This window comes from Myxocyprinus asiaticus, chromosome 25 (genome assembly GCF_019703515.2).
Source record: "Myxocyprinus asiaticus isolate MX2 ecotype Aquarium Trade chromosome 25, UBuf_Myxa_2, whole genome shotgun sequence".
NCBI lineage: Eukaryota > Metazoa > Chordata > Actinopteri > Cypriniformes > Catostomidae > Myxocyprinus > Myxocyprinus asiaticus.
Window position 1 is genome coordinate 46,447,625 of NC_059368.1, and position 22,121 is coordinate 46,469,745.

At 37.3% G+C, this 22,121-nt stretch overlaps 1 protein-coding gene across 2 annotated transcripts; it reads left to right on the plus strand.

Annotated features, from left to right (window-relative positions):
* Positions 1 to 356: 356 nt before the first annotated feature.
* LOC127416164 (protein-L-isoaspartate(D-aspartate) O-methyltransferase-like) lies at positions 357 to 20,306 on the plus strand. Of its 2 annotated transcripts, none has more exons than XM_051655356.1 (8): positions 357 to 572; positions 3,434 to 3,538; positions 4,575 to 4,606; positions 4,690 to 4,794; positions 5,281 to 5,401; positions 11,026 to 11,111; positions 11,491 to 11,712; positions 18,259 to 20,306. In XM_051655356.1, the coding sequence occupies exons 1-7, from the start codon at positions 407 to 409 to the stop codon at positions 11,668 to 11,670; spliced, it is 795 nt and encodes a 264-aa protein (XP_051511316.1). In that variant the 5' UTR covers positions 357 to 406; the 3' UTR covers positions 11,671 to 11,712; positions 18,259 to 20,306. The 2 variants fall into 2 exon arrangements, with proteins under 2 accessions (XP_051511316.1, XP_051511315.1); XM_051655355.1 differs by having other exon boundaries at positions 361 to 572; positions 11,491 to 11,660.
* The last annotated feature ends 1,815 nt before the right edge of the window (positions 20,307 to 22,121 follow it).

Here is a 22,121-nt window from a genome sequence, read left to right on the forward strand (position 1 = left end):
CCTATAATCCCTTACGTCACCTTGATTATCACCTCAATAATCCCTTACGTCAACCTTACGTCACCTTGATTATCACCCCAATAATCCATTAGGTCACCTTGATTATCACCCCTGTAATCCCTTACGTCACCTTGATTAATCACCCGATAATCATTTACGTCACCTTGATTATCACCCCTATAATCCCTTACGTCACCTTGATTATCACCCCAATAATCCCTTAGGTCACCTTGATTATCACCCCTATAATCCCTTACGTCACACTGTAACACGCTTGTGCTCTCCTCCTGCTGGCGGCGCGCTGCTACTAGAGCACTGAAAAATTCCTTAACTCCCAAACAACCGAAACGATAAACAAATATGATCATGTGGGAAAACACTGCACAGAATACATGATCACAGTGTCATGTCTGGTGACGTATCGGCGTTGGAAGTGGTAACGGTGGTCGGAAGGGCGGTGTGCGCAGGCGCGGCGCTGACAGCCGCACTCTACTTGATCCGCAGAGTGTGTTTAATAATGGCGTGGAAATCCGGAGGAGCGAGTCACGCAGAGCTCGTCAACAACCTCCGCAGTGAGTTTCATCAGCTCTGCATGTTTACTTGAGCAAAACACTCTTATTTACAGTAGTGCTGAGTAACGGGTGTGTGTTGACGCTTGTGTGAGGTAAAGTGCGCGTCTGCGTACTAGCATTGCGTTACAACTGAAGGAAACTGGGCTCATGCGTGTTATAACGGTGCGACTTTATGTCACTTTTGTTCATGCGTGTGTTATTATTTCACACAGACACATAATGACTGCTGTGGTGTGTTTAAAACTTTATAATGCGCCTCAATGCTCCTCATTTATTGTTAGCTAGCTGCTAGCAGAACAGTATGCGATCGTCACTCATCAACCCCTGCAAATCTGCTCTCTTTGCGTGATTAATGTGTTAAATGCGTATGTTTTTCTTTTCTTTTCCTGTTTTGTATTGTTGTGACAGGTGTTGTATTATATGGTGGGTGTTCTTTTAGTATAAACTACACAAATAGCGCCATTTAGCTTAAAATCATTTCAAGTTTCCTTAAACGCCAGATAATATTGTAATAATTGTTGAAATATCCGGTGATTATTTGATGATCATATGTGCATTTTGTACTTGGAGTTTAGTGGGTGTGGCGCAGCGTATGGCGTTATGACGTCACTCAATATTGTGTGCTTCTGCAGTTTAGGACTTTTAGGACCTTTATTGATGCTACATTTATTCAGGCTCAGATTTACTTTGATTTCTATTGAAAAGTTTGCCTTGAAATGATCAGAATGTGATTTTAACCAATTAGCATTTGCTTCTCTCTTTTTTACATTACAGAATTGTATCTAATTGTGCAAGTTTTATGCAAATTTCACAGCAGTGTTTGCAAAAAGTAACTAATGTACATGTATTATATCATACAGGTATCACCACTGGACATATGTTGTACTGAACATGTATTGCATAGCACTGCATCCGGAACATTTGGAAAGGCCAGCACCACTTGTCATTAAGTTAAATTGCACAGAAACCTTTTGCACAGGTGTATTTTTTGCTGCACTTGGGGAGGCTGTCAGTGGTGCATCTGGTCAAAAGATGAGCATTTTTAACTAATCCAATAGTTGACCATTGCCTACGGGGACTAATAATACTCTTCTGGCATGTAACCCATCCTCCTGAACTCTTGGCTTCAACTCTTGGGTTAAGTGTTCAGTGAGCTATATTTAGTGGTGCTTACCTTAGCAATCACTATTACTGTTGCTCATATGTAGGGTCAGGGGTTTAAATAAACCCCTAACCCCAAGTATTAAACTCTTCACACCATTTATGCTACAGACATGAATATTGGCTTTTACATGATGCTTTCAAAGCAATCTGACTTTTGGCTTTCGCCTTGTGGACCATGCAACAGAAAAAAAATCTAATAGACTTGCACTGATGGAGGTACTCAAGCAATATCTAGAGACCAGAATGTCTTTGAGACTTGAGAGTGGGCTTTTTTGGCTTGGACCAGTGAGTAATCACCTAGCAACCACCCAGGACAACCTAGCAATGACATAACAACATGCTAAAACACTCAGAACACCTTAGCAACCACAAAGCATTCTGCTTTTACTTTGACCTTAGCTCTTCCTGATGCCTGGAGTTCACAAGCCATGACTTTGGGAGAATTTTCTTCTGGAAAGCTTACTTTCCAAGTGACCTGGCCCAGGTGAAATCTGCACCTGCAGATTTCCACAGAATGCGAATGCATGTTTCTTGTGACCCCTTGCATGTTTATTATTAATTAGTTTTAATAATAATAATATACATTTGATAAGGCTTTCAGGTACCAAGACAACTGTAGTATTCAGCTCCGTTTAACATGTTTTACAATGTTTAATCCATTCTGTAAAATTCCACAGATTTCAGTGCAGAAAATGGGAAAAAGACTCATCAGATTTTGCCCCTAAAATCAGCATCCATCAGTGTGTTTAATGATCTGTTGTCTGTATGTGGTAGTGTCTTGGCACTCAATGCCACTATTGATTTACAGCATTCACATGCCTGCTGTAAATAACCAGGTCAAATGTGTAGGATAGCGTTTCACAGAATTACAGAGCCTTTAAAAAGCATTCTGTTTTTAATAACAAAAGGATAAAAAAATCTGGAGGATTGGAAAACATTGGAGGGGAAAATGTAAAAAAATAAAACCATTGGTCTTGATGCACCTTTATTATGTCTGAGGAAGTGAAGGTGGGTGCAAAGTAAAAGTTTAGAAAGATAAATGTGTATTTAGCTTTCAGGCCTTCAGTCTGTGAGTAATCATCTCTGTCAAAGTGTAAATGCATAGTATTTACTATGCATGTGTAGCATGTTAGTTTTGAATACCAGCGTAACATTGCTGGCATGCTGCAAAGGTTTTGTTGCTCTGGCACTTCCAATATTTAGTGCAGGAACATGCCGTAGACATACAGAATGATGTACTGTACAGTAAACGTCTACATGAACAATCTTGCATGTCTCTTCTTTTGTTGATCTCTGCATCCTCCATGGTAATACAAAATGATAGCTTATTGTTCAGCTGGTTGCATTTTTAGATATGACACAGCTGATATTTAGATAACATGATTCATTGTGTACATTACTTGTTTAATTCGGACATTACTTCAACATTTCATACTTACATGAAGAAGTTGAGACTTCACAGAGGCCAAAATGTACTAAATTAAATGACTGTTGATAAAAGATGACAAAAAAAAGTGTAAAGGTGCGCCCTGACAAGTTTCAGATTAAAGGGATTGTAGTTCCCATGTTCCAAAATGTCTGCAGTCATGCAAAGAGGCAAAACTGTGTGATATTGGAATAGCTTGTACATTACACTTACAGTGAACATATATTATTACATAGGTATCAACCTATCGATTTATGTGTTTCTTGTCCAGAGAATGGGATCATTAAATCGGACCGCGTATATGAAGTTATGTTGGCTACAGATCGTGCCCATTTCTCCAGATGTAATCCATATATGGACTCGCCTCAATCTATAGGTATGTGTCACAATCCAAAGTAATCATTTCATTCTCAATATCATCTATGACTACTTTCTACAGTGTGTTTTATATTAGAGTTAGACCGATATATCGGTTTTACCGATTAATTAGTGCCAATACTTGCTTTTTGGAACTGTCGATATTGGCAAAATCTGTGGCGATAGTTGTCGATAGTTTTTTCATCATTTTGGCATCATTTCGGCTCGTTTATACTTAAAAGTCTCACGTTATGCACCAAATCTTTTTTTTTTGTTGAAAAATAAACTACAACTACATCTTGGATTTTTGGACTCTTTGTCTGTGCCCGTCATAGTAAAGAAAGAAAAATGTGTTTTTTAGCAAAATCCACTGTCGGTCGACTTCTGTTTTATAGTAAGTCTGTTGGTTTATAGATGTCTCAGTGCAAAGCTGACTAAGTTGTGTGTATATAACAGTGTTTAGTCTACACCGGACATGTGTACAATGTGACCGTGACATGTGATTGACTGGAGCACATTGAGGTCGGAAGTGGGAAATTTCAAGTTGGGTATTCTTTCCTCTGACTTCGTCACGCCCCTTCCCTCCACCCCCCAAATCATAGTTGAAAATTGTCATTTGACACCCCCCCACAAAATAACAGATTACTCAGTAAACATTGAAATGATGGCATTAAATATTTTGGTTTCATGATCATTTATGTTTGCCTTTCACTAGTAAAATTAAATAAAAATAAAAAGCCAGGGACCTCTGGTTGACTTGACACAGAATGACCCTATTGTGTATTGTGTGTTTGTGCAAAAGCAGAATCACTCATACGATGTCCATATTGGGATTTACGTTGAAAATAAAGAATTTAGTTTTACACTTGCTCAAGCGTAGCATCGCGCTTATGGCTAAATTGTTTGTTATTAGTGTACTTTCTTAGGTGACGTATAGCTTTGACGTTTCCAGTGTAGATGGTGTTAGTCCGGTGATGCTCTTGATGTAGGCCTATCTTGTCTTTGGCGATGGGTTCTTTTTTTAAAGTCTTTTTTCATTTATTCATTTCGTACAGGTTACCAAGCAACAATCAGTGCACCACATATGGTAAGTTAAAAGAGCATTTCTTGCAGTTAGCAGCTTTTGTAATGGCAGACGTTGACATGTTAAACCGTGCTGGTGTGCTGCAGCACGCATACGCGCTGGAGCTCCTCCATGATCACCTGTACGAGGGAGCAAAGGCTCTAGATGTGGGATCAGGCTCAGGAATCCTATCTGTCTGCTTCGCCAGAATGGTAAATTACATTTACATATCGCAAACACAGCATTGCTTAGGATTTTCACATTTCTGTAGTATTACATGCAAATTAATAATTAAATGCAAACACGGTCATCACACATTTGAATTTAGTGTAAATGTGTTTGTAATATAGAGGACCAAACGAAATACACAATGTAATGTTTTTAAATTTTTACATAATTTAGTTCTGAATTAATTCATTTTTATTTATTGGTTTATTATGGTTTTATTTATTACATTTATTTGTTCTTGCATTTATATCTTTCTTGTATATGGGAAGTAGACAAAAATCTTGAAGTCGATCATTAAAAAGGTTCATTGACAGGTTATGCATTAAATACCCATTTATTTGTTTACATTTATTTTTCTTTAATTAATACATTCATTTGTTTTTTGGAGGTTTGGTCCTCCTTAGTGTGACCATAGCACTCAGTATTGTTTTAGATGTATTATTATAGTGGGTGTGTGTGTTGTGTTGCAGGTTGGTCCAAGAGGGAAGGTGATTGGCATTGATCATATAAAGGAACTAGTGGAAGAATCCATAACTAATGTTAAGAAAGACGACCCTAGTTTGATCTCTTCAGGGAGGGTCAAACTCATCGGTTGGTTTGATTCTACTTGCCCATCTCTTGTCTCTGACAAAAGTTTTTGTCTATTTTAAACTGTTTCATAATATATCAGTTTATTAGGGATGCACGGATATTGATATTCTGGCTTATAGGATTAGCTGATAATATTTTCATGTGATGTTTGAAAACCAAGATGATGAGCAAAATTACAAATCTATACATTTTGTCTTTAAAAAAGTAATAAATAAAACCAATATAAATAACAAATAAATAAAACAATATCAAGACTTTTTGCTATATACTACAATTGAAATCAGGCATAAAATTAATTACTGGCGCTTTCTTATCTGCACTTAGTGGTAGGGATTTTGAAGAACCCCTTGCTCTCAGTATTATACTTGGGCATAGGCCTGTCGCGATTATTAAATAATCGTCTGATCGTGGTTATTTTTATTCGCAAGTGGATGTCAACTGGAGCAGGTCCTGTCCGGAAGAACGCGTGAAGTGCCTCTCAAGTGTTCTGATGAAAATATAAACTAAGAAATCAGACTTGCGTTTTGTTCCTTGGCGGATGATAAAATGGTTGAAATATCTCATAGATTTACTTTGAAGGATGGAACTGAGCCATAAATAGAGACCATCATTTACTCACCCTCATGTCGCCTTCAAACCTGTATGACTTTCTTTCTTCTGTGGAACACAAAATAAGATATTTTGAAGGATGTTTCACTTGTTTTTGTCAATAAATGAAAGTCAGTTGACTTTCATTGTTTGGACAAAAAAAAAAAAACAGACATTTTTAAAAATATCTTCTTTTTTTTTTTTTTTCACAGAAGAAAGTCATACAGGTTTGAAGGCGACATGAGGGTGAGTAAATGATGGTGAACTATTTTAACAAGAACAATAACTTATTGACTTTTAAAGCCAGACCTACCGTGAGCTCCGAGGTTGTGAATTAATGGATTTATGTTTCTGTTGAAGCAATCAGTCAGCGTTATTTCACTGTTTAACAGTCATGTTTAATAGGGGAATTCCTGATGAACTACAGATCCACATGCGTGCTCAACCCACAAATGCACGCAACAGATCCACACATGCAAACAGCAATCCACAAATGTATGCAACAGATCTGCTCAATTCACAAATGCATGTATGAGAATGCACAAATATAAGCAATACAATGATATCTTTTCTCATGGTACTGTCTACAAATGCACACATAAATGCTGAGACTTTTTCCATTGGTATTCTGCCTCGAGGATGTTTGTGAATATGCTTTTGTATTTTTAGATAGTTGTTCCACAGCCTTGATTCAGGAATATGAGCAAGCTAATCTTGATTGCCTTCAAAATTTCTTTGACACTAAATGAACGTGCGTTCAAGGGGATGTTTACCGGCTTTAGAAGCGGAATCCTCCATTGGCTGCATTCAATTCTAAGGATGTTTTTTAACTCACTGAAGACAATTGTACTCAAGACAATATTTGTGTTGAAATCTATTAATTAAAATGATTTGTACTGGAGATGCAAATTGAAATCTGCCCCGACCTCTATAAAATTATAATTGAAAAATCCTTATCCAATAATCACAAACGACTGTGATTTGTAAAGTAACAGATCCCATGTGACATCTCCATTTATGTACAGCTTCAGCAGCTGTTAAAACAATTAACTATTGAATGAGTTTTACAATAGAACAAACAAACAACTTTTCACCCCGTATGATTTCTTTTTACGTTTGCTGGATACAGTGCATCCGGAAAGTATTCACAGCGCTTCACTTTTTACACATTTTATGTTACAGCCTTATTCCAAAATGGATTAAATTCATTATTTTCCTCAAAATTCTACAAACAATACCCCATAATGACAACGTGAAAGAAGTTTGTTTGAAATCTTTGCAAATTTATTAAAAATAAAAAACTCACATGTACATAAGTATTCACAGCCTTTGCCATGACACTCAAAATGGAGCTCAGGTGCATCCTGTTTCCACTGATCATCCTTGAGATATTTCTACAATTTGATTGGAGTCCACCTGTGGTAAATTCAGTTGATTGGACATGATTTGGAAAGGCACACACCTGTCTATATAAGGTCCCACAGTTAACAGTGCATGTCAGAGCACAAACCAAGCCATGAAGTCCAAGGAATTGTCTGTAGACCTCCGAGACAGGATTGTATCGAGGCACAGATCTGGTGAAGGGTACAGAAAAACGTCTGCAGCATTGAAGGTCCCAATGAGCACAGTGGCCTCCATCACCCGTAAATGGAAGAAGTTTGGAACCACCAGGACTCTTCCTAGAGCTGGCCGCCCCCGGCCAAACTGAGCGATCGGGGGAGAAGGGCCTTAGTCAGGGAGGTGACCAAGAACCTGATGGTCACTCTGACAGAGCTCCAGCATTTCTCTGTGGAGAGAGGAGAACCTTCCAGAAGAACAACCATCTCTGCAGCACTCCACCAATCAGGCCTGTATGGTAGAGTGGCCAGACGGAAACCACTCCTCAGTAAAAGGCACATGACAGCCCGCCTGGAGTTTGCCAAAAGGCACCTGAAGGACTCTCAGACCATGAGAAACAAAGATTGAACTCTTTGGCCTGAATGGCAAGCATCATGTCTGGAGGAAACCAGGCACCGCTCATCACCTGGCCAATACCATCCCTACAGTGAAGCATGGTGGTGGCAGCATCATGCTGTGTGGATGTTTTTCAGCGGCAGGAACTGGGAGACTAGTCAGGATCGAGGGAAAGATGAATGCAGCAATGTACAGAGACATCCTTGATGAAAACCTGCTCCAGAGTGCTCTGGACCTCAGACTGGGGCGAAGGTTCATCTTCCAACAGGACAACGACCCTAAGCACACAGCCAAGATAACAAAGGAGTGGCTCCGGGACAACTCTGTGAATGTCCTTGAATGGCCCAGCCAGAGCCCAGACTTGAACCCGATTGAACATCTCTGGAGAGATCTGAAAATGGCTGTGCACCGACACTCCCCATCCAACCTGATGGAGCTTGAGAGGTCCTGCAAAGAAGAATGGGAGAAACTGCCCAAAAATAGGTGTGCCAAGCTTGTAGCATCATACTCAAAAAGACTTGAGGCTGTAATTGGTGTCAAAGGTGCTTCAACAAAGTATTGAGCAAAGGCTGTGAATACTTATGTACATGTGATTTTTTTTTTTTCGTTTTTTATTTTTAATAAATTTGCAAAGATTTCAAACAAACTTCTTTCACGTTGTCATTATGGGGTATTGTTTGTAGAATTTTGAGGAAAATAATGAATTTAATCCAGTTTGGAATAAGGCTGTAACATAACAAAATGTGGAAAAAGTGAAGCGCTGTGAATACTTTCCGGATGCACTGTATACAACAGCAGTGTTGGTAGAACAGTCTTACCTGCAGTTGTATTTTGTCCAAGGAAATTATTAATAATTACCAAGACAGGGGATGGGAGTCGGATGGAGCGCCCTCATTTCCAGAGTGGTGTGCGGAGATGGGGAGGGTGGCAGCTTTCAAGGAGGTGTCGTGTAGAAGGCTGGGGGTTCGAGATTTGTTTGACAGTTAGTGTGGCAGTTATTTGGCGTTTTTGGGGGACTCTTGGGGTGGGGCTGTGGAGAGAGAAGTATAGTTTTAATTATGTATGATTATTATATTTTCTTTTTTGTTTTCTTTTTTTTGGGGGTTAAATGTGTGTGTGTATTCGTTGGGGATGGGTAGTAGTGGGGGTTAAATGTTGACTCAATGTATATATGTTGTGTTTTTCTTTGTTATATATCTACGAATCAATAAAAAATGTTAATTGAAAAAAAAATTACCAAGAGAGCATGAGTTTATACGCTTATGATAAATATTGGCGATATGTTTTTTTATTTAGTATTTATTAATGAATTAATAATTAATTTGTTATTTAATAATTGTGTTTTCTTTTTTTTCACTCCTCCCTTGTAAAAGATGAGGAAGGAATGCAAGGATGCTATGCAAGTGCAGAATCAAAGAACGAAATCAAAACAGTACATATGTAAAATTGCATATTCTTGCTCACTCAAGTTTCACTTCTAACATACGTCAGTCACTGATGATTTTGCACAAAATGCATTACCACTGCGCTTTATGGGATCTGTCATAATGTTGTTTGAACTTTGAAAATATTCCTAATAAATCTTGATAACAAAATGCGCTTTTGAAGTATGTGGGAATGTTTGTTCAAAGACTTAAAATTAAAAGTGTTTATGTATTTTATTACTGTCAGTAAGGGAATCCAACACCATAAACAAAAAAACAAGCTACTCACTTTCCAAGCGTTTAACTAAAGTCATAATATTCTTTGCAAGGACCGGCTTCCTACATAGTGTGGAATACCATTGAATATTATGTGTCGATGAAAATATATAAAAGCAATAATAACCCATATTATTATTTAAATATATTTGAGAACCAAAATATCTGATAAATCATTAGAAAGATGTGTTATACAGTGCCAGATAGACCGTGCTGCATATAGTCTGTCTCAAAAAAAAAAAAAAAGAGAAATAAGTACAGTAGACAAATTGTTTGTTTATTATAGTATAAACAGTATTTTTATATAACTTAAGGACATTTTGCAATTAAAATAAAGCAAAGAATTTACTAAACTCGCCCACATTTCATCCCTCTGTGATGATCCAGACTGATGTCTCTGGTCTAAGCTAACAGCAGATGGCGTTAATGAACCATTTTAGTTTGCGATCAGCTGTTAAAAAGAAAGATGAAGAAGGCCAATCCACATACATTGGAGATCAGTTTAGTCATATTTTTTAATCAAGGCCGTGGAACAAGAGTTTCAAAAATATCCACAAATGCAAACGCATATTTATGGGCATCCTCGAGGCAGAATACCGGTGAAAAAAAGTCTCAGCATTTATGTGTGCATTCGTGTACTGTACTGTGAGCAAATAAATCATTGTATAACTTTTATTTGTGCATTATGATGCAAGCATTTGTGAATTCAAATTTGTGGATTGTTGTGTGCATTTGTGAGATGTTTTGATATTTTTTTATCTCCATATTCATGAGATACTTAATATCAGCAGTTACTGATTTCTGCATTCCTACAATTTATGTTTAATATATATATTTTTTTACAATGTACTCATTCCATTTAATACATTTTACCATATTTAAATCCATTTTGAAATTGCAAAGAATGAAACATCAATAGAGTAAAATCTGTGTGGTTTTAAAAGTGACTTACAATACCTTCATGGTGCATTCACGTCATGTCAGAATTACCATAATTACAATTTGTAAGTCTGTGAAAGCTCCCACTTGAAAGTCGCAATGTCATGTAAAAAGAACCAAAATGACCTCAACAATTAAAAGTTGTTAACACATATTTCAGTTTGTTATGCCATTTTATTATGCCGTTGTTACCTGAAGCACTCTTTTGGTTCTTAAATATTTCACAACAACATATAGAGGTTAATTTATTAAATTGATGTATTTATAAATATTTTGTTGTTATCAACAACAAAGCCATTTTGGCATTATGAGTGTTGTTATAGAAACGAATAACTTGGAAATAAATTCTGACACAACGTGAATGTACCATTAATAATAAAGACAGAGTAGTGAAATGGGCTCAGCCGTATTGTATTGTTGTGTACTAATGCTGTGTGCTTACAGTTGGAGATGGAAGAATGGGCCATACAGAGGAAGCTCCCTATGATGCCATACATGTCGGAGCTGCAGCTCCCACCGTGCCACAAGCAGTATGTTTCCCTTAAAACACATATACAGATTGGTCACTTGCTGGATAAGATGTATCCTTTAAGGAATGTTCCAGGATCAATACCATATATTTTTTCACAATAATGAAGTTAAGTTTTATTAACAGCGTTTTTGGCATAATGTTGATTACCACATTCTGGTAAATAATTTGACTTGTCTCTCTGTTTTAAGAGTAAAAAAAAAAAAAAATAATGGACTTAATTCATAAGTGCTATTCATTTCTTTAGGGGTAAAACTTTAGCAGAGTGCACCATTTAAGGTATAATAAATGGAAAAATGTTCTTTTGTGAGAAACTCTTTTTCTGTTTAAAAATAGTGCCTTGCCATATTGTTGTATATATGTGTGTGTTTGTTTTATAGTTGTTGGACCAGCTGAAGCCAGGTGGGCGTCTGATTCTGCCAGTCGGGCCAGCAGGAGGAAACCAGATGTTGGAGCAGTATGACAAACTAGAGGATGGCAGCACCAAAATGAAGCCACTGATGGGCGTGATTTATGTGCCTTTAACAGACAAAGACAAGCAGTGGTCCAGGTGGAAGTGACTTCCTGTCTGTCCTCTGTCTCCTCTTTCTTCTAGGGCGCAGGTGAAGCGGTGTGGTCCGCAGCAGACAGAGGCTGTGTTTGCCACTTGTCATCTTTTTGCTGCTCCATGCCATGATAAACAGCTGCGCATTTTTGCGACTTAACCCACCAGCATGCCTGATTTGACTAAAACCATATGTTTTGGTTTAGAAATCCCTAGTTTGCACTTTACTGCTGGAATGGGCATGAATTTGCTGTTTTTTCATAATGCTTTCTGAACAATGACATATGAAAGCATGAACAACTCATCAAAACGTGTTTACACTTGACATTATTGCTTTGTTTACACTGGCTGTCTAAATTAGATTTTAAGGCATGTCTGACTTAGATGTGTTTTGTTGTTTGTAGTCAGAATGGCAAATAAGCCCCAAGAAATCTTTTTTTTTTTTTTTTTGTTACAAAAAACTATTCAAGCCACATTTGTATGGGGTTTGAAATTTTGTGTAAAGGTTCTGGGTTCTGTCATGAGGAAAATCATCTCGTATTGCTTTTAAAACAGGGATTGAAACACAGTCATGGAAAACCTCAGAAAGAAACATCAGGGATTTTCTAAAAATCATGGAAAACCATGTAATTTTACATTGGGGGGGGGGGGGTGCACTTAAAGTCCAAAGCAACTTATTTACATAATTTATGTGGAATTGATGTTGGCCAGTCAAACACATTGTACACCAAAACACATATGCTAACAGCAGTCATAGAGATGGTAGTAGCATTTTAAAGTAGCCTATTCAGAGTGTTTTTCTTTACAAAGTACTTTATGCAACCAGTTAAAAATGTTCTGTCCATCATAACATTGTGCTTATAAACAGGATTACCGGTGCTCTGTCACATGCAACTCCTCACATCCCCACACAATGAGGCGTATCATCAAACCCCTAGTAAAAACATTCAGTCAGAGAGCCATAGCTAATAGGGTTACAAAACTTCAGAAATATATTTGATTGACAGCTCTTAAAGGGATAGTCAAATAAAATCAAATCCCTTTATTGTCACTCAACCATATACACATTTCAACAGTGTGTGAAAGTCTTGGGTGCAGTTCCAAGCAATATAACAGTTATGACAGTGATGAGACATATACCAATTTACAATAAACATCAGTTTTAGTTCACCCAAAAATGAAAATTCTCTCAGAATTTGTAGATTTTTAGAAGAATATTTCAGCTCTGTAGGTCCATACATGGATTACTTTTATGCTGCCTTTATGTGCTTTTTGGAGCTTCAAAGCTTTGGACTCTGTTGACTTGCATTGTATGGAACTACAGAGCTGAAATATTCTTCTAAAAATCTTCATTTGTATTCTGCTGAAGAAAGTCATACTTGATGTTAGAATATAGCTGCATGGATTTGCCCCCATTCAGACACAAGAGCATCAGAGGTCATACACTGATGTTGGGTGATTGATGCGGGCGCGTATTTGGTGTCCAATTCATCCCATGCCATGAATTGCAACATGTCAGGCTATCAGTGCGACATATATGGGTGCAACTTATCTGTTTTTTTTCTCTCTCATGATTAGGACCAAACAAAATTTTGTTTCTAATTATGCTTGGCTCTGAAATGTTTCATTGGCTAGAAATAGCTATTTCTACCCTGGTTTTAGGTTTAGTTATATTCTTCTATTATATTATTATTATTATTTTTATTTTTTTTTTAATGTATAAGGTATTTGAATCACTTTATTAGAGGTGGTGTGTTTTCCCTATTTGCTATTTGTGAATGAAATATTTAATTTATATTATATATACATTTGTGCTCAAAAGTTTGCATACCCTTGGAGCATTGGTAATATATGTACCATTTTTAAAGAAAACATGAGTGAGCAGGCAAAACACATTTATTTCTTATGGGATTCATATTCAACTGTAGGTTATAACAGAATGGCACAATCATAAAACAAAACATGACAACAAAGAAAAAAATGAAATGACCCCTGTTCAAAAGTCTGCATACCCTTAGTTCTTAATACTGTGTATTAGCATCAATCACAGCGTGCAGTCTTTTGTAATAGTTGTCTATGAGTCCCCAAATTCTTGCAGGTGGTATAGCTGCCCATTCATCTTGGTAAAATGCCTCCAGGTCATGCAAAGTCTTTGGTCGTCTTGCATGAACCGCACGTTTGAGATCTCCCCAGAGTGGCTTGATGATATTAAGGTCAGGAGACTGTGATGGCCACTCCAGAACCTTCACCTTTTTCTGCTGTAACCACTGGAGGGTCAACTTGGCCTTGTGCTTAGGGTCACTGTCATGCTGGAAAGTCCAAGAGTGTTGCATGTGCAGCTTTAGTGCAGAAGAATGCAAATTGTCTGGCAGTATTTTCTGATAACATGCTGCATTCATCTTGCCATCAATTTTCACAAGATTCCCCGTGCCTTTAGAGCTCACACACCCCCAAAACATCAGTGAGCCACCACCATGCTTCACAGTGGGGATGGTATTCTTTTCACTATAGGCCTTGTTGACCCCTCTCCAAACATAGTACTTACGGTTGTGACCATAAAGCTCTATTTTGGTCTCATCACTCCAAATACAGTGTGCCAGAAGCTGTGAGGTGTGTCAAGGTGTTGTCGGGCATATTGAAACCGGGCTTTTTTGTGGCATTGGCGCAGTAAAGGCTTCTTTCTGGCAACTCGACCATGCAGCTCATTTTTGTTCAAGTATCGTCGTATTGTGCTTCTTGAAACAACCACACTGTCTTTTTCCAGAGCAGCCTGTATTTCTCCTGAGGTTACCTGTGGGTTTTTCTTTGTATCCCGAACAATTATTCTGGCAGTTGTGGCTGAAATCTTTCTTGGTCTACCTGACCTTGGCTTGGTATCAAGAGATCCCCGAATTTTCCACTTCTTAATAAGTGTTTGAACAGTACTGACTGGCATTTTCAAGGCTTTGGATATCTTTTCATATCCTTTTCCATCTTTATAAAGTTCCATTACCTTGTTACGCAGGTCTTTTGACAGTTCTTTTCTGCTCCCCATGACTCAGTATCTAGCCTGCTCAGTGCATCCACGTGAGAGCTAACAAACTCATTGACTATTTATACACAGGCACTAATTGCAATTTAAAAAGCCACAGGTGTGGGAAATTAACCTTTAATTGCCATTTAAACCTGTGTGTGTCACCTTGTGTGTCCGTAACAAGGCCAAACATTCAAGGGTATGTAAACTTTTGATCAGGGCCATTTGGGTGATTTCTGTTATCATTATGATTTAAAAAGAAGCCAAACAACTACAGGTGCATCTCAATAAATTAGAATGTCGTGGAAAAGTTCATTTATTTCAGTAATTCAACTCAAATTGTGAAACTCGTGTATTAAATAAATTCAATGCACACAGACTGAAGTAGTTTAAGTCTTTGGTTCTTTTAATTGTGATGATTTTGGCTCACATTTAACAACAACCCACCAATTCACTATCTCAAAAAATTAGAATACATCATAAGACCAATAAAAAAAACATTTTTAGTGAATTGTTGGCCTTCTGGAAAGTATGTTCATTTACTGTATATGTACTCAATACTTGGTAGGGGCTCCTTTTGCTTTAATTACTGCCTCAATTCGGCATGGCATGGAGGTGATCAGTTTGTGGCACTGCTGAGGTGGCATGGAAGCCCAGGTTTCTTTGACAGTGGCCTTCAGCTCAGCTGCATTTTTTGGTCTCTTGTTTCTCATTTTCCTCTTGACAATACCCCATAGATTCTCTATGAGGTTCAGGTCTGGTGAGTTTGCTGGCCAGTCAAGCACACCAACACCATGGTCATTTAACCAACTTTTGGTGCTTTTGGCAGTGTGGGCAGGTGCCAAATCCTGCTGGAAAATGAAATCAGCATCTTTAAAAAGCTGGTCAGCAGAAGGAAGCATGAAGTGCTCCAAAATTTCTTGGTAAACGGGTGCAGTGACTTTGGTTTTCAAAAAACACTATGGACCAACACCAGCAGATGACATTGCACCCCAAATCATCACAGACTGTGGAAACTTAACACTGGACTTCAAGCAACTTGGGCTATGAGCTTCTCCACCCTTCCTCCAGACTCTAGGACCTTGGTTTCCAAATGAAATACAAAACTTGCTCTCATCTGAAAAGAGGACTTTGGACCACTGGGCAACAGTCCAGTTCTTCTTCTCCTTAGCCCAGGTAAGACGCCTCTGACGTTGTCTGTGGTTCAGGAGTGGCTTAACAAGAGGGATACGACAACTGTAGCCAAATTCCTTGACATGTCTGTGTGTGGTGGCTCTTGATGCCTTGACCCCAGCCTCAGTCCATTCCTTGTGAAGTTCACCCAAATTCTTGAATCGATTTTGCTTGACAATCATAAGGCTGTGGTTCTCTCGGTTGGTTGTGCATCTTTTTCTTCCACACTTTTTCCTTCCACTCAACTTTCTGTTAACATGCTTGGATACAGCACTCTGTGAACAGCCAGCTTCTTTGGCAATGAATGTTTGTGGCTTACCCTCCTTGTGAAGGGTGTCAATGATTGTCTTCTGGACAACTGTCAGATCAGCAGTCTTCCCCATGATTGTGTAGCCTAGTGAACCAAACTGAGAGACCATTTTGAAGGCTCAGGAAACCTTTGCAGGTGTTTTGAGTTGATTAGCTGATTGGCATGTCACCATATTCTAATTTGTTGAGATAGTGAATTGGTGGGTTGTTGTTAAATGTGAGCCAAAATCATCACAATTAAAAGAACCAAAGATTTAAACGACTTCAGTCTGTGTGCACTGAATTTATTTAATACACGAGTTTCACAATTTGAGTTGAATTACTGAAATAAATGAACTTTTCCACGACATTCTAATTTATTGAGATGCACCTGTATGTGATAATAAATGGCTTCATATGATCACTATCCTTAAATAAATCAATGCCAAAATTTCACAATTTCTGCCAGGGTATGCAAACTTTTGAGCACAACTGTATATATTTTTAATTTTCTTGAAAAAGTCTAATCTTTTGCTTTAGAGCTATTAAATTAGTCCATTTTCTCAATGTCCCAGTATTGCTTTCAACTCTGTTGAAAGTACTGAGGCAGCTTTAAAACATTAACTCATCCAATTTCAATTTCCTGATGTGACAATTTGTTTTTAGAGAAATTGAAGGAAAGCTTGGAAACTCTCAATACTATTTTCATATTTTACCCATTCAATTTCAGTTTTATTTCGCTATAATGTTTCATGAATTGTGTGCAGTGTGAACAAACATTTGAAAATGCGTTAAAAGGATTTTTTGCAAGTGTTTGTGTTTATACTGTCAAGTAAACACGTGTAAAGGGCACAGATGTAATACTTGGTTCTAAATGTGATAATATGCCTCAGTGCAATAACTAGAGCTGTCAGTTTAATGTGTTTATTTAGTGTAATTAATTACATACAAATTAGCGTGTTAACACAATTATGCTTCCTGACCAATATGTAATAAGCTTGAAGTAATGCCTTCATGTTTTTGCAAGTCAGCAACAATAACGTGATGTCTTTGAATGATCTTTATTTTGGGGCTTTTCTCAGCAAATATTGAAATGCGGTTAACTAAGATTAATCAGATTAATTAAACAGCAGATTGTGTAATTAATTTGATCAAATAATTTAATCAATTGACAGCCTTTGTATTAAGTTTTACATTTTATACCTATGAATCATTTATTAATTAGTTATTAAAACTATAAACCTTAAAGGTACAGTTCACCCACAAATGTATATTCTTTCATCATTTACTCACCCTCATGCCATCCCAGATGTGTATGACTTTCTTTCTTCTGCAGAACACAAATGAAGATATTTAGAAGAATGTTTCAGCTCTGTAGGTCCATACAATACAAGTGAATGGGTGCCAATAATTTGAAGCTCCATAAAGCACATAAAGGCATCATAAAAGTAATCCATAAGACTCCAGTGTTTTAATCAGTGAGCACATTTACATGCACAACAATACGCTGATTACTCCCAAAAATAAGCTTATTTAGAAAATCAGACAAAGCAAGAAATCTGCATTTACATGACATTTGAAATAATCACGTTATTCTCTACTTTTGATGTCAAACCTTAAAGAGACATTCGTTCAACATGCCATGCTAAATTGGCGCAATGGGCAAAAATCTACCCGTGCTGTGATTGGATCACTTCTGAAGATATGTATTTAAACACTGGAGTCATACTTTTATGCTGCCTTTATGTGATTTTTGGAGCTACAAAGTTCTGGTCACCATTCACTTGCATTGTATGGACCTACAGAGCTGAAATATTCTTCTAAAAATCTTCATTTGTGTTCTGCAGAAGAAAGAAAGTCACACACATCTGGGATGACATGAGGGTGAGTAAATGATGAATTTTCATTTTTGGGTGAACTGTTTTTTAAGACCAAAAGTTCTTACATTAAGTACCAAAATTACACAAAGTTACATTTAGGGCCTTTAATTACAATTAGGAGCAGTGATTACATGTGTGCCCCCTACAGTGCTTCAAAATGTTATGTGTTATGCATTGCATGAATTCAGATTAATATCTTTGATGTCCATAGTAATGTTTTCTCTGTTTTTTTTTTGTTTTTTTTTTACAGGGATGAACTTTGAAAGGATGATCTGGCAATACTCATCACACCCCAAGCGTGCGCATACACACACATACACATCCATCTGGACTTCACCAAGGAGAGAGCCTGTATAAATGCTCTATTTCCATACCTGTGAAAGGTGGATGTAGAAAGCAGATTATTTTATTTAAAAAGGAAAAAAGTGGAATAGGGCTTTGTGTTGACATGTTCATGCATGCAGTTTGAGGATTGCGTGAATGCAGTGTGATTTTCTTTTTTTTTTTTTTTTTTTTTTTTTTGGACACGCAGGTGCACATTTCTTGTGATGACTTCAGTATTACATTCAATTGGATTGTTTTCTTAATGCATCTCCGCTTACTGTAAACTGAATATGCGGGTTGGCTGTTGTGCTGAATCCAGCCAGTTATTAAAGCATAATTCACTGCTACTGTACATTTTGTGTAGGGCTGTCTTTGCTCTACATATCAACGTTAACAGTAATGGCTTGTGTTTTCAGCAAAAGCATGTGCTGCCAAGGCAGAATAAACCACGTGAGAAACAACTTTACATTTGATAATTTCAGATGAGAGTTCTAAAGCAATAAGCCACGAGAGGCCATGTGTTACAGTTGTTTTACCATGACAATGTAGTGCTCTTAAGCACAGTGAGAAGTGACTCCAAAAAAAAAAAAAAACTGTAATCAGTTTACTTCACTGATTACTTCAGCAAAAAATTTAATCACATTACTAATTACTTTAAAGTTACTTTCTGAAACATTTTTTCACAGAAAAGTTTTTCCGCTCAACAACTGGAAATATATCTATAGTTCCTGCTTATTCATTGTCACATGTGGTCACACACTCAGCACCTTTATTTGGGGCCACACATCTGCTGACAGAACCGCATGAACAAAATTCATAAATGTATTCTACATAATATTTTATTAATGTGTAACCTAAGGAGTGTACTTAAAAGTAAGGAACTTCATTGAATGTAATTTGATTACAATAATTTAAAATGATATGTTACACTACGTGTTGACTTTAAAAGTAATTTGATTACAGTCACTAATTACTTTGTAATCAGATTACACCCAACACTGATCATGGTAAAATCGCACAGCCTTGAATGGCTTAGAAAGGGATAATACAGTCAGCTGGTAGTGTAAAATAAATGTTGTATGGGTGATCGGTAATGGGTTCTTGTATCACCCTGACGGGGTTTAATTTGCGATAAAGTCCGGCTAACTGCACATTATTCTGCTTATTACACAGTTTACCAAATACATACATAAATGGACCTTAAATGTTGATTTGAGTTCAGTTGTTGTCATGAGAGTAGAAAGAGTGCAAAGTGATATGAGAGCCATAAAACTAGAACAGCTACATAGAAAATCACTCGGCTGTTTGCAGCGGTCACTTTTATAGAGAAATATTTGACCGTACAATGCCGTCATTGACCAGTCCAAATCTACTATTTCAGAAAGTTATTTAATAATTGCTTTTATAAAATGGCAGCAACAGCAAAATGATAAAAGACACTATTGTTCCAAAAATAGTTATATTTACTAATATAAATAATTGGAATAAACAGTTCTTGCACCAAGAAACATTGGCCTAACTGTTGGCTGTTTAGAGCTGCCAAGCGACAAAGCAATTTGGTGCATTACTATAGAATGTGTGTACTATAGAATACGGTATTTATCAGTAATTAACAACATCCCTGAACGCAGCTCATCCAATCAGATTTCAGAAATGTCTGCTTGAACAATTTGAAATTGAAGAACACTGTAAAACACCAATAAAGCAGAGCTGGGTCTACATTTGCAGAACAAGTTTTGCAGTAGTTCAAATGACTGATCTGATTAAGCTATATACCAGTATCCATCTCCCACTCACATGTGCAGCAGATATCTCAAGTTCCATTCAAATCCGCACCAGGACTCTGGACTCAGCTAAAGCTTCACAATGCTCATTTTGATTGTCAGTGGTTTTCAATGATAATTCTCTGTGAATGTTTGTGTTAGCTGTCCACACATACATGCTTTGAACAAATAAACACTGCTTAGCAATGAACATTTTTCATTTGTCTTTTCTGTCATGTAATCTGATAACTGATGATCACTTATCAGTGTTAATGAACATATGGGATCCTACCACATGAGTGTTGTGCATTGACCTCAGCACGGGTGAAAGAAAAAAAAGGATTTTTTTTTTTTTTTTTTATGTTATACACTTATATGTAACAGATTTTGTTTGCTGTATTTTAGAATTAATTTTTCATTCAGTGTATAAACATTTGTTTCTAATTTTACAATTATTGCAGTAGCACTTTATTTTACAGTACTGTTCTATATTTATGTACTATATAATTACAACAACTACAGTTATTACTAGGTCCCAACCCTAACCTTAATCCATATTAAGTATATGTAGTTACCTAACATTACTCATTACTTTCTTAGGTAAGTGCACTGTAAGTACACCTACTGTAAAATAAAGTGCAATCATTATTGCCTTTTAACACCCTACTCTGTTATCTTTCATTTTTCTTTCTGACAAAAATGTACAATGTTATTACAATGTATTTTTAGACATGGTCCATGGTACCATTTTTTTTTTTTTTTTTTTTTTAATGAGATGTATTACAGTTAAAACATGTTATGATTTTAAGTGCCTGAGAACAGGGATTATCAGCTGGGATTCGAGGACCCCCAGGGGGCTGCTAGGGGTAGGAAAATTTCAGTGGAATTATTTTTTTTCCAATATAGAAAAAAAGTTTTGCATTTTTGCAAACATGTTGTCTTTATAATCACATTAACTATTTTTCTAACATATAAACGGGCCTTCATACATGAAAATATATAGCCATGTTTGAAAGGGGGTCCCTTGCAAGGAAATCATCAGGTTTGGAGTCCTTTGCATCAAAAAGTTTGAGGAATGTGAATATGGGAATCACATGGTAATGCCACAGCACTTTTTGTTAATAATAATAATCTTCTTTATATAGCACCTTTCAGCAATCCAGCACAAAGTGCTTCACAAAACACAAAATCAAAACACAAAAGGGGCCTGGGTATCTCAGCGAGTACTGACGCTGACTATCACCCCTAGAGTCACGAGTTTGAATCCAGGGTGTGCTGAGTGACTCCAGCCAGGTCTCCTAAGCAACCAAATTGGCTCAGTTGCTAGGGAGGGTAGAGTCACATGGGGTAACCTCCTCGTGGTCGTGATTAGTGGTTCTCGCTCTCAATGGGGCGCGTGGTGAGTTGTGCGTGGATCACGGAGAGTAGCATGAGCCTCCACATGCTGTGAGTCTCTGCGGTGTCATGCACAACGAGTCACGTGATAAGATGCACGGATTGACGGTCTCAGAAGCGGAGGCAACTGAGACTTGTCCTCCACCACCCGGATTGAGGCGAGTAACCGCGCCACCACGAGGACCTACTAAGTAGTGGGAATTGGGCATTCCAGATTGGGAGAAAAGGGGATAAAATAAAGAAATCAAATCAAAACAAGTTAAAAAAAAAAAAAAAAAAATTACAAAGACGTAAAAGCAAATTTATACAAATGAGTTTATAAACGAGACTTAAAAACAGATCCAGATTCCGCAGATCTAATATCCCAGTGCAGACTGTTCCATAATCGAGGGGCGTTCACTACAAACACTCTGGCTGTGTCTCGTTTGGAAGGCTGCGTCCACCGGAGGTCGCATTTGTCGGCCGCATACGTCATCGAGGCCATCTGGTTTCATTTTTATTTTATTGGGAATGCAAAAAAGGTTAACAATTGTGTAAATGTAAGTGCATATACATAAAATGCATTGACAATAGATACAAAAATAAGAAAACAACAACAACAAAACAAAACAATTCCACCTGTTGTTTTGCC

Coding starts and splice junctions, on each gene's coding strand:
- LOC127416164 (XM_051655355.1), top strand. CDS start 407: ATGTCTGGTGACGTATCGGCGTTGGAAGTGGTAACGGTGGTCGGAAGG. Junction 4,795..5,280: donor CTGTCTGCTTCGCCAGAATG/GTAAATTACATT, acceptor GTTGTGTTGCAG/GTTGGTCCAAGAGGGAAGGT. Junction 11,112..11,490: donor CTCCCACCGTGCCACAAGCA/GTATGTTTCCCT, acceptor TTTGTTTTATAG/TTGTTGGACCAGCTGAAGCC.